Source organism: Haplochromis burtoni, unplaced genomic scaffold (genome assembly GCF_018398535.1).
Source record: "Haplochromis burtoni strain Fernald_Lab_line unplaced genomic scaffold, NCSU_Asbu1 Contig_1, whole genome shotgun sequence".
Lineage (NCBI taxonomy): Eukaryota > Metazoa > Chordata > Actinopteri > Cichliformes > Cichlidae > Haplochromis > Haplochromis burtoni.
The window spans coordinates 5,139,161-5,152,048 of record NW_024582362.1 but is presented as its reverse complement, the minus strand read 5'-3'; the positions used below and the strand labels follow the sequence as shown (position 1 = coordinate 5,152,048).

At 39.6% G+C, this 12,888-nt stretch overlaps 1 protein-coding gene across 2 annotated transcripts in view; it reads right to left on the bottom strand.

The window, feature by feature from the left end:
* Positions 1–10,352, bottom strand: part of myripb (myosin VIIA and Rab interacting protein b) — a 114,832-nt gene extending 104,480 nt beyond the window's left edge. For both annotated transcript variants that reach the window (XM_005912104.3, XM_005912105.3), the window contains exons 1-2: positions 10,102–10,352; positions 2,313–2,519 (exon numbers count right to left, since the gene is read on the bottom strand). In XM_005912104.3, the coding sequence (XP_005912166.1) occupies positions 2,313–2,422 (110 nt within the window). In that variant the 5' untranslated portion in view covers positions 2,423–2,519; positions 10,102–10,352. The remainder of the gene's footprint in view (positions 1–2,312; positions 2,520–10,101) is intronic.
* Positions 10,353–12,888: the final 2,536 nt, after the last annotated feature.

Here is a 12,888-nt window from a genome sequence, read left to right as displayed (position 1 = left end):
CTACAATTCATTTGAATTAGGCTGAAATACCCCTTAAATCTAGGTTTATCATGGGGGACAAATTTAGATCAACTGTGACTTTGCGTCCTCTGGGGAAAAAAAATTGTTTTGTTTTTTTTTTATCTGCTTTGCTTTTTTTAAAGAATTGTTGCCTAATAAATATTCCCCTGTCATTACATCATCAATATTCTGCTCATCTCCTTGCTGTAAACAGCAGTAATAACAGCCTGAGAGTCATAATTTATTTCAGCTCATTCATGACAGACTGATGGGGGAATATTTTACAGCCTAGTAATTTGGGAATGCAGCATCATGAAACTAATTCTGGGAAACTAAGTAGAGTTTCGAGCAGCGCAAACCGACGGCTGCATTCTGATTTGTGAAGCAACTTTGTTTTGCTCCTCTGAGTACAGCTAAGATGTTTAGCGCTCCGAGTAAAGGAGCCTAATCACTTGTGGCATTCACTCAAGAACAATAAACCACTGAGGCTCACTGTTCAAGTCTGAAGAAAGACATCAAATTTCCACAACAAAATAGCTGAGGCAGTCAAAGGAGAATATTTGCGTTTCAAAAATTATAGGGTTCAACTAAATTCCAGCTGAAAAACAGCTAAAAACAACTTTCTGGATTTTGTGGTGGCATTAGATACACTAGCAAACCTCCTCCTGTAGTCACGATGAAACAACAACACTGAACCGAGCATATGTTTGATGGCCGGCCTCCTATTAATGTCTGTCACAGCCAAACTGAATCCGCTCTTACTCCTCCCTGAGGGAGTGAAGGAAAGGAGCTGAAGGGATGGAAGCAGTCTAGCATTTGTTAATTAAGAAGATGTGACATGAGAGAAAGACCAGAGGGCCAAAATAATGACCCTATCAGACCTGACAGCCTGTAAGCAGAAAACACGAAAGGAGGAGCAGGACTGAAAACTCAGTTACAAAAACTACTTTGCTACTTTACTTCATTTATAAACTCTCATCACAGAAACTGCTGTTGCTGTTACAACATTGGCAAAAAAAGCCACACTGTATGATATGGATCTAATGGTGGAGGATAAGCATGATGGAAAACACCTGACAGAAACAAGGCTTCAGATGCCACAACTAAGCTAGATTTAATGTGGTAAAACATGACATTCGTCATTGTTTTACTGGGAAAAAACCAAGTGTAGTTGCAGTTTTGCTCCATGCTTTGCACAGCCTAAAGTCACATGTGACAGGTGTACTAGGAAGCAAGATGATTGGCATTTGAGAACTAGGAGAAGTTGGAATTTTCTGTGTCATGAAAACAGTACTTTTTAAAATCACTGTTGTAACTTATACTGAACACATAACCTGGTCCATCATCTGATGAAATCTCTGATTGGGTTGGGTGACGCTCACAGGGATCGTTTTGTGTGGAAGAAGAGCTATTTTACTGCTGCTTTATTTGACTGCTTTACTTTACAAAAGCCATGCCTAAGAGGCTTTCCATTGTAGCATAGGACCCAGTTCAATTCACAGTCACTACAGTGGCCCGTTCAGTAATTGGTACATGCATTCATTTTTGAAACATTAGGTCTTTACCCAGAAAAGGAAAGCAGGTCATTCATTTCAATGCAAAAATCTTAATTTCACCCAGATCAGCAGTTTTTAATCACTGGTCTCATTATTTAGTCCGCAACATGTAGGCATAACTTTCTATGTACCTCATTTTAACTTGCAGAGTATTGTAAACTTTATGTGGTAAAAGGTTTTCTGTCTAAATCAGATAAGCATCTCGATTTGATAAAGTGTCTAAAGTCGCACATTAATCCAAGGCCTAAAGAGCCTCTTTCCTTTCCTTTCTGGTGAAATGGATAACATATATACATACCCTTCCTAGAGTAAATGAGCTGTACAGACGCTGACAAACTGTAGACGTGAAGAATGTGTACAAAGACACCCTTTTAAGGAGTAGACATTAGAACTATGTAATACATATTCTCAACATATGTGGGCGTCTTTGTTGTCGAGTCTCCTGAATGTCCTTGAGAGTCAGGCGTATGTACCTGCTGTGCCTAGTCACTGTTGCCAAGCTGTTATTGCACCATTCAGAGATTTAGTTTTGCAGACAGTAAATGTAATTTTTATATACTTTGTAAAAATTTTATTGCACAAGAAATATACTAGTAAAGAAGCAGGTTGCAGAAAGGAGATTTGGTAAGAGCCAGCTGTAGACGCGAATGACATTGCCTTGCATCAGTTCCTGTCACATCACCCTGTACTTGTCAAATGTGCTAAAAATACTCAAAATAAAAAAAATAGGCACTGAATATAAAATTCCAATCTCACCTCAGCCTGTCCTCCTCCTTTTTTCGCAGTTTCATGTCCCGCTGGACCACCTTCAAGACGTGCTCAGCCTCGCCGTCCGTCAGGCCTGACAGGTCCAGCTTTCGGCCCATTGTTCCTGCCCTCGCCACACCGAGCTGCTGCTGCTGCTAGTCAAAGAGGTGGAGAGGCACAGGAACCGCTGCTCTGGGGGCCGAGGCTGGGACAACCCTGGAACAAGACAAACGGATAGAAAAATAAAAATGGATTGTGCGTTTTTTAAATAAATTCACTTTTATATGCTGTGTGAGTATGTCCGAGTGGATTTTAGTAATTTAACACCGAATGATGCTCATCTCACAGTGAAAATGACTGTGTAACTTTCCTTGTATGACTTGTGGATAACTTTTGAGTCACAGGTTGCTTTGCCTGCAGGATGAACCTCGGCTGAAAAGTGAATATCGAGTGCCTTGAAAGCATCCTCTTCACACATTCTGGGACCATTCAGAATACTGTTACATAAACTAGCACTGGAAGCAAAAAATATAATTTTGAACTTCTGGGAACATTTAATGTCAAGCAAATTTATTCAAAATCTTCTAAAAACATTTGTATAGTTCCTGGATATTTCTAGACTATGAAACAATGTGATGTGCTTTACTGCCATCCATGAATCCTGTCTAATACAGTAGCTGTGGAATTGATTATACCCTTTTGGTTAAACATAAATAGCGAATGGATGGATGGATAAATAGAAATATAGAAGTCTATGTTGGCTAAGATTCTATTGATAAGCCAAGCATCTTCCTTGGAAGCTGCAAAACTGCAGTTCCTCTTCTCTCCACTTGAGGCTTTCACAGATTCCCATGTTAAACTGCCCATTTTCAGAGCTGAAGTAAACATGCTTAAAAGAAATCTGGTCACTCTAGCAAATTTTTCCTTTCATACCATAATATTTTATATTATGATAATATATAATATTTTATATTTACAAATAAAATGTAGAATTCACACATTTAAACAGCATTAAGGATTAAAGTTATCATTTTTAGAAGCGGGTGCCCCTTTGACTGACAGGCGGATGCCAGAACAGGCGGCTGTAGTCGACAGCCATCTGTTAAGTTTCGCCTCGGTTGATTGTAGTCACTGAACTGGCCCTCTTGACCATCTGAAGTATTATTTTATGTCATTATCTGAAAAATAAAATGTCTTGCAATGATTTTATTTCTACGAATGGTGCATGAACTAGCATATTAGTACATATGGTGAAGTAAAAATAGAACCACGGAGACATAGAGGGGTTGCCTTTAAAAAACAACAACAAAAAAACAAGACCAAAACTGTAATGACAGCACAGAAAGAGAAGCGAAGACAGATGAGGAGATGGACAGGAGGAGAACATTAACAACAGAGCCTAAACAAGATGGGTGAGCACTGCCAGTGAAGAGAGCTATGACTCAGAAGACCAGACAATTATGTCCATTCTATTATTGGACCAATAGCTTTATTGACAGCGCATCTCCCTTTCAGTCCTGCTTCTTACTCATTCCTCCAGTCACTTCAGGACCTGGCTCACCCCAACACACTGTTAAACTTTCTGAAAATAAAACTGAGCCAGTCATACTTGGTTTATGTATAATAGTCTCAGTTTAAGTTTGTTAATAGGTTTGTAATGTTTAATTGTAATCTACCTGATCCCAAAAGACAAATGTGAACATACACAATTGACGAATTGAATTTTCACATCAGCACGGTGGCCCAAAAAATAAATAAACCCCAGTAAAATCTCCGTCTCAAAATTCTATTATCACACAGAGTAAGCACACTGTCACATTACCACTGCTTTTCATTCAGCCACTGTGAAGAAAGACCTCTGTCAAGGCTTTCCAGTCTATCAGAATCACACTTCTTTTTCCACTCAAGATATTAAAATAGTCACACTTAGAGTTACACATGCCAGCAGGTGCCTAAAAGTATGAATGGTACTCATCATATGGCTGGCATTCACTTTTGTTTTTCTGGGAGGTGAAACAAAACAAACAAACAAAAAAATCTCTAGAAAGGATGTTTTGGGTTGTTGTTTTTTTTACCTGCATTTGTCTTCTTTCTCTGATTTTAAAACTTTAACCACAGACTGTATATGAAAGATGGAAAAGTAAAACCCAGTCTGAACCACCTTAAACCTGCAATCTTTCTAATCACCAGCAGGGGGAGACTGCTTGGCTGCTAAAAAGAAAAAAATCAATCTGCACTGAAGTCTATCAGAAAAATGACACTGCTTTTCTATTGACTTAATTCCTGCTTCTGCATTTTTCTTCACATGAATTTGTGGTCTCAATAACTTTGAAATAGTTTTCAGTACAAGATAATGATTGTTACAGAAGAGAAAAATCACCACTGAGTGATATATACACACACAGTTCTTACCCTGCTTGACTTTACTACTTGATCAGACCAGTAACAAATACTGAAACACTATTTGCTATGTTTTCAACAGAAAACATAGAATAGCATATTTCCCAATAATGAGGTTATTGCTGTGCCAAGTGTCTTACTAACTTTGCATTGAGAAATTCGGGAAAAACACACTTTCTCACCTGAAAACTAATTATGCTGATCTCAATTCTGCATTAAACCATGTTTACTGCTTAAATTATCAGCTGGAATATCAATCTATAATCTATGGAACAAATTACAGCAGCAACAGTGGCTGTAATTTAGAACAAGTTATTTTTCTTGCATCCATGTTACTTTGATGTATAGAGAAGATGAATACACTATGATTATATGGCCATTAGTGTATAGCCACAAAGGAAGGCAATTATTAGGCCTTCTTTTTATAGTGAGTGGTGTCAAGGACAGGGATGAAGCAGCATTTATGCGTGAGAGTGTCTGCATCTGAAGCTTAGTGACGCATATACTTGATGGCTGCAAACACACATTCAGTTCATTATTACTTTCACTGATAATTTCCAGCAACATGCAATTCATGCATGCACACAAACACGTGCATATTATGTCTCAAATTTAAGCTTCCCACACGGAGTAAAGTCACTAATCTGCAGCATCACTAACAAACCAAAGTCAATACCACAGGTGTGGTGCACACAGATGAAAAGACAAAACGAAAAACCTGCATTCACCAACACAAAACTGTCTTAGTGGTTCAAAGGTCCACAATCCGTTCAGTGTTCTCAGTGAAGATGGGATACTGAACTGAATAAACACGATCTGCATGTTTTTACTTCTTAAGATAGGATACCTTTATTAGTCCCACAAGGGGGAATTTCTGAGGTTAAAGCTGCCTTTAAACTAATAGCGATCACACTATGTAGTACCAAACATCTAACACTTCATCTGCAGATATCAAAGGTCCTGTTTCATATAGACTTAATTGAATACAGTCACTATAATGGCATGATTCATAATAAGTACATTATCATAAATACAGCAGATCCAACTCTACAGGCACACTGAAACAGTAGCTAGTTATACAGTAGCTACCCATAACCCAAACCTGGTTTGAACACCAGCAAATACCATATTGTATCAAATAATACTAAAAACGTGCAATTTAGACAAAAATTGCAATTATTAGGATAAAAGTAAGGCAATTTTCTTTTATTCCTTTCCTCCAGTTTAATTTGTTTTTGCAACCAAAGCCGCCAAGCCCTGCTGACTTCACATGAAACACAGGTTTAAGGTAGCTCAACACAGGCTTCAGCCAATCCTTTAAGCTATAGTCACACGGGCCTACTGGCAGTCCCGAGCGACTGGTGGTTATTCCATGCTAACTGCCAGTTGCTTGGAAAAAATGTATATTCCCCAGCTGATTAGTGAGTAGTTGCATGTGGTTGGTTGATGTCGATGGCGGAAATTAGTCAGAAACAGGTGACTAACGCTGCAGCACTGAAAACATCCTTGCTTTACACATTACACAGAGAAATAATATTTTGTTACACTGCTATGCCGATGAGGCACAGCTCTACCTCCCAGTTAAATTTACTAACCTCTTCTCAACCTCACAGTCTGTCTGCCTGATAGTATGACACTGATGTGTGGATTTATTAAATTAAAGTCAGATAAAACAGAAACTCTTATCATGAATTCAGACAAGCTGCATCCAAACATTAAGTTTCCCCTTGGTCCCTTATCCGTCCAGGTAAAATCCGCTGTTGGAAACCTGGGTGTGTTATTTGATTGAGAAACATATACATTTTATCTGTAAAATACATAATTTGAGCCAAAATAATACAATTACCTAATACACAACAGACAGTCAGGTGACTAGAAAAAATACATCGTTTAGTAAAGGTAATTTATGAATGATAGCATCTTTCTGTGTTTGAAACCATTAAAGACATTGTAAAACTTTATTATATAAATATTGAATATTGATGTTATACCATAACTGCATCCGCTCTGAGGCTTCTCTTTCTGTTCAAAGTCACAAAAATACAGGATTTGTTACTAGTGTCACATTTTGACTGACACAACAATGGGGTGCACCAGTGTAATATTGTCAGATTACTAGAGCAAACATGTTCAGGCTGACACTCTGAGAGCACAGAGAATCACTTCAGACAGAAAATAGGTCACACTGATGCATCTCTCAGGAGAACAGAATACAACCCCTCCATTTTCCTGCATTTTCGCCAAGACACACCATCTGCATCAATCATTTCTTTAAGAAAACTGCAGACACGCAGATGCTAGATCATCCTAAATAAACAGGAGCATGCAGAAAAACGACTCATCCTGCACCGTGCTGCAAAGCACTTGGCTCTGCTGCTGCTGTCTGTCACCTCGGAGAGTCAGCAGAGGAGGGGCGAGCTGAGGACAAGGCCCTGCTGGAGCGCTAAAAGGGCAGGTGCAGCCAAGCGCTAAATGAACTGCTTGTTTTAGACACTCTCCATTGCATCAGCTTTTTGTGACAGCTTGAGGTAAGTGCATTGAGGATGACTTCATTGAAATTACTTTTTGGACAGAAGGTAAATACAGCGGACTGACTTTGCAGATCAGTCAGTTTGTGTGTGTGATGCAGCTTTGAATGGGAATATGAGCTGGAAATTGTCTTACACTGTGCTTGAAACTTTAGAGTGACAGCTCACTGTTTTCTCAGTGTATAACTTTGGTCATTTGTCTTCTTACAGCCACGTGCGAGCAGAAACAGACGTGCTCAAGGTGTTTTTGCTACCTGGGATATGACCACTATCCGTCAAGATGACATCAAGAGTTGCCAAGAGAGAGAAAAGAGAAGCAATAAAAACTGTGGCACCAGATTTAGTTTAGGACAGATACAGTGAAGCCTGCATGTCAAAACAACATTTTAAACAGCTCCACATGACCAGATCTGTCATTAGAGATGAATTTGTGAGAATATCGATTCAACCTAAAATCTACAATGGAAAGAGAAGCGTATAAGGCAACGGCAAAATTGGTATTAGAAACACTTGGAGAAACAAAATGTATATAACTCAGTACATATGAGCCATTATGGTGCTAAATTCAAACAATTAAGTTGTTACTTGTGTTGCATTAGTTCTTCAACTATCTGAATGATGGGGAAAAAGAAAGAAATCATCAAATGTGCACTTTTCCTGAGCCCTTGTGCTACAATCAGCTGATTTCAGTTAATTTGCAGGGAAGATAAAAATAGTAGAGCAGTCTACAACTTTTGAGGAGTGGAAAGATAAAAACTGCTTCCATTTTTACTGCACTAAAAGGGAACATTGACTCTTTGCAAACATCTGCAAGGGAACTTTAACACAAAGCTACTAGTGAAGAACTTGCAATGCAATGGCAAACCCAGAGAGGCAACCATGATAAACAGTCAGGCTTGTAGTACTGTAGCCTCAGTTTCTACAATAGCATCACCAACGCTGTAGTCAGAACCCGTACATTTAAAAGAGTGTACGCGTCCTCATTTGGATAGGGATTTGTGTCTGTGTGTGGGCATATAGCCTCAGCCTTTTATTGTTAACTGGTAATTGTGAGACAATGTTGCAGAGTAACACAAAAGTAATGGGACAGGAACTGGTTTCTTAGTGAAGTAAATCATTAACGTTATGTTGTAAAAACTAACAAAGTTAGTCTACTGCATTACACAACTGGGTATAGTATCAATCTTCAATGCCAATAAAATGCCATCACTTTTTATATTAAAACATGACTCTTCACAAACAAAACAAACCTCCTTTGGGGAGAGATTATCTGTGATATAATGATAGGATGGCAAAAATGCAATAATTTGACACAAAAGACATGCAATATAAACCACAGACAAGAGGGTAATTAAGATTAAGGACATTAGCTGGTTCAGCAACGACTCACCCCACATTAACACTAAATGCCACTTTGGGAGCAGCGAATGCAGCAACACTGACAAAAAGCAATATTAACTACATCATATTTGACCATTCTATCATTTTTCTACTATTTCCATTGTTGCCATTTATAAACTCCATCTATGTCAAAGAAGATAAACTAGGAAAATTAAAGCTGTGTAAATTCAATTAACCTGCTTCAGGCCCCCGGTCCTGGTACAACACATGCTGGCTCACTGTCACGGGAATATTTGAATTTTATTTTACTGGTAACTTCTGTGATTTTACTGCTGCTTAAAAAAAACATCTTGTTTCTACTTTCTATGAACATAATCAACCAAAATAAAAGGAAAGAGAAGGCTTAAAAAGCATGGCCTGTTTTCCCACGGCTCAGCTGGTCCAAAGCAGCCATGCATGGTCAATATGGCACCAAATGTTAACTCTGCCAAAGAATATTCTAACATCAAGACCGTGGGAGCATTAAAATCCCCACTGAGCTCTCGATCACTCGTCCCGGTTTGACATCTACCTGCTGTGTCACATCTATCACTAACAGGCCAATTACCACTTTATGCAGAGCAAGACAAGAGGCTGCGGAGACCAGACCGTGAAGACACACAACACAAGGCATTAACCGTGAAGTGTTAAAATAAAAACAGGTGCTGATTAAATCTGCCTGGGTAATTGTGGATGTGACTAAGTGTTGAGAACTACTGTAACATGAGCACTAAGTGTGATTTTTTGCTGGGTGATCTTCATTTTTCTTTGAATGAACGCCTCAGAATAGCAGACTCATTCATTAAATATTTGGGGGAGTGTCGCCCAAGTGACCCAGGTGTCCCCAAGTGTTACTTTCAACAGGTGACGATCGGCACCACAACAACAACAAAGCAACACAAACAGCTGCACTGAGAAACAGCTCCCTGTACCTGCACACCAAACTCAGAGTAGCAGCCAAGTAAGGATTTTTCCAGCTTACATTCCTGGGGATTAAAGTTTTTTTCCTTCTTGCAGTGGCTCAGACTCAAAAATGTGACTTTAGTTGTTTTTTGATGGCTTACTCTGATTAATCCGAAGAGTCTTAGTTTCTCAATTTAAAGAGATGAGTCACGCCGTGCGTTGCCTGGACATGCTTTTAGTTTCCAGCACTTGTGATGATGCAAATTCACCTGCACCTCGCAGGCTAAAAATACCGCATTTTTTCCCCTCATTTAAAACCAGCACCTATACTCATCTCACTCGGGCTGCCACGTTAGCTGCGATCGCATGATGACATCTGTGCAACAAAGATCTCCTGTAGCTCTTGCACGAGCAGCTGGGCTGGCAGCATTTTCATACTGAGGTATGCAAGAATCGCCGAGCCGTTAAATCGTGCATCTCAAAATCAGCCACCTGACCGAGGCTCCTGCCTCTTACGCCTGTTCATTATAACGGGCTAACGTTCACCTCTTCGCCTATTCGGTGAGCCGGTGTGGAGAATCACTTACACAGGATCAGTGGGAGCCGAATGACCGCCAGTCACAGTCTCTTTCACGTTATTCCAGATAATGAGAGAAAGACGCGGAGGGGATGCGCCTATGCAAGTGTAAACTTCCGCGACACCTGTCCGTCTCCCAGATACTTTTCCTCTCCTGCCCCTCGGTTAGTCAGCTTATTGTGTTTCCACCCCCCATCACCACCACCCCCAAAGCAGCGGACGTAGGAACCGCTGAATGGGCGATCACGAGGTTTGTATTACACGGAGGGAGGAGGGAGGGGAGGACGCACTGCGAGGGAGGTAAGGGATTGGCACCCAAACCTTGATTCTTCCCTGGTGGCGCACAGCGTGAACTCACATTTAGGGATGAAATTTTCGAGGTTGGAGAGAAACTAGTTGGGGCTGTTTCCGCGCTTTGCTGACGCAATATCACATTTCATTTTTCTGCAGGCACCTGGGCATCCCGAGCTCCAGTGTTGGCACTGATGCTCATGCATGGAGAGAGTTGGGGGAGGAGGCGCTGTGTTGGCTGACTGCTTCATTCACAAAGCCATTCACTGTGCAATTAACCAAAGAGAGGGTGAGGCAGCTCGTCCCAAGTCTCTATCAGATGGATCAAATCGTTAGATGACTTCACTCTTGCAATGGTCTGGCTTAATTAACTTTCACATAAGTTACGTAATGCACTAATTAATTAATTTTAAAACCCATTTCAAGAAAAGATTTGAATATAAATTGTTTCTCATAAACAGATGGACTTTATAAAAATCATTCCAATTCCTGCATATCCATTATTAGTCCTGCCTTGTGCTCTGCCAAAGCACCACAGCAGTAAAACCTGGCTGCTTGTTCTCTGTATTAGTGCTCTGTCTTAGGAAATGCTGACACTAGTGCCTCACAAAAACAATTTCTGGGCTGTTGCCCTACATGCTTTTTTGCAAAATAAAGAGCTCACCTAAATTTGCAATTACGGGCTACTTCGCCTGTATTATAAATCAAGCCGTGCTGATGCTTACTTTATTCTAAGTGTAATTAAAGATGCTGGATTTGCAGCAGATGTTGCCAGGGCAATTTTTCAAAGTCATATTTTATCGCACATACTAAACCCTGTTTTCACTTATTAGATAGATTATGTACTGGAAAAATAGAGGCCCCACCGTTGATCTGCAGGCATAGAGTACTGTTCAAAAGTTTTGAGCCACCCTTCTTCATATTTTGCAAGGAAAAGGGGAAATAGAGGTAGTCATTTATTAAAACATGTGCAATTATTGATGGAGATACACAATATAAGTTGTTGTTTGTTTGTTTGTTTTTTAGGAGTTGTGCAATTCTGACAAGCTTGAAAGTCAATATTCATTCATTCTCCAACACACCCTAAACTCTATTAAGGAGGCTTTCTTGTAATTTCTTTAAGTAGGCCCTTTAACACTTAGATACACTTATTAGTCAAATATCCTTTAAGTAGTTCTCCAGGTTTCTTGAAGAAAATGTAAAGTTCTTCTCTGGATATTGGCTGCTTTTCGTTCAGTTCTCTGCTAAGATGATCCCACTCTGCTCTAATAACGTTGAGACCAATCCATGACTGATAGTGCTTTTTGTGTTCAGGTATGCTTTTACTGCGTTGTCACTGTGTTTGGAATCATTGTCATCCTGAAAGGGAAGCTGTTTTCCAATCAGACGCATTCCAGTGTTGCATTGTGGATCAAAATCTGATAGTACTTTTCTGTGTTCAGAATTCATCAATTCTGACATGATCGTCAACATCACTGGCTGAAATACTATTGTAACATTGATACTAATTAGGTTTATTGACACCAAATCAGCCCCAAACTATGAAAGAGTTTTACAGTTGGCTGTAGACACTCACTGGTGCGTCCTTCTCCTGGCCTCCTCCGTACCTCTGTACATGTTGATGAAAATTTGAACCAGAAATTTCACATTTGGATTCATCACTCATAAAACCAGTTACCACTGATTTTTAGTCCAGTACTTGAGTAATCTGGGATATTGCAGCATTGGCTTCTTGACTTTTTGATAGCCACCATTCCACTAAGAGCATTTCACCGGATCAACTGAAAGTCCAGAGCATCTGTCAAGTCCTTTGTCTGCTCTTTGATGGATGTCCTTTTTTTTATTTCTTAAGGATATGACTATCAAATACTGTTTTACTGCTGTAGACAGTTTTCAGGCCTTCCACTTCTTATTTTGTCTTTCACAAGTCCAATTTTCTTGAATGTTTTAAGGATACACTGAACACAATGCTAAGATATGCCAAGTTTTTGTCAAGGTTTTTGGGCATGGCCTTGTTGGCACAAAAAACTATCCCTGTCAGATTGTGATAACATCGGAATTGGATCTAACCAAAGAATTGGGAGAAAATTATGTGTTTTTAGTAGCAACCGGCTACTAGTTACATGTAGAGACAACACTGGTTCAGTCCTTGTGTTAGGTGCATTGTTGATGCTTGAATGATTCATAGGTCAGTGTTAAGTGGCTTAACAAGCAAAAACAAAAACTGGTGAGAATGATGAGGTACAAGAGCTCGACTGAGCATGAGTGAAAAAGCAGCCAATGTCCAAAAAAGGACTGGAAAGACCTTGAGAAATCCTGGAGAACTATTCCTCAAGACTTGCTGCAGTGGCAAGTCTCTCTTTAATTATACTTATTCAGACTTTAAAATTGGTTGTGAATGTCAAAGTGTTATGTTTTTTGCATATTCAAATGCAACTAAAGACCTAAACTGGACCCAAAGATGCAAACTGGAAATGTGTGTAATTAATTATTCTAATTAGAACCT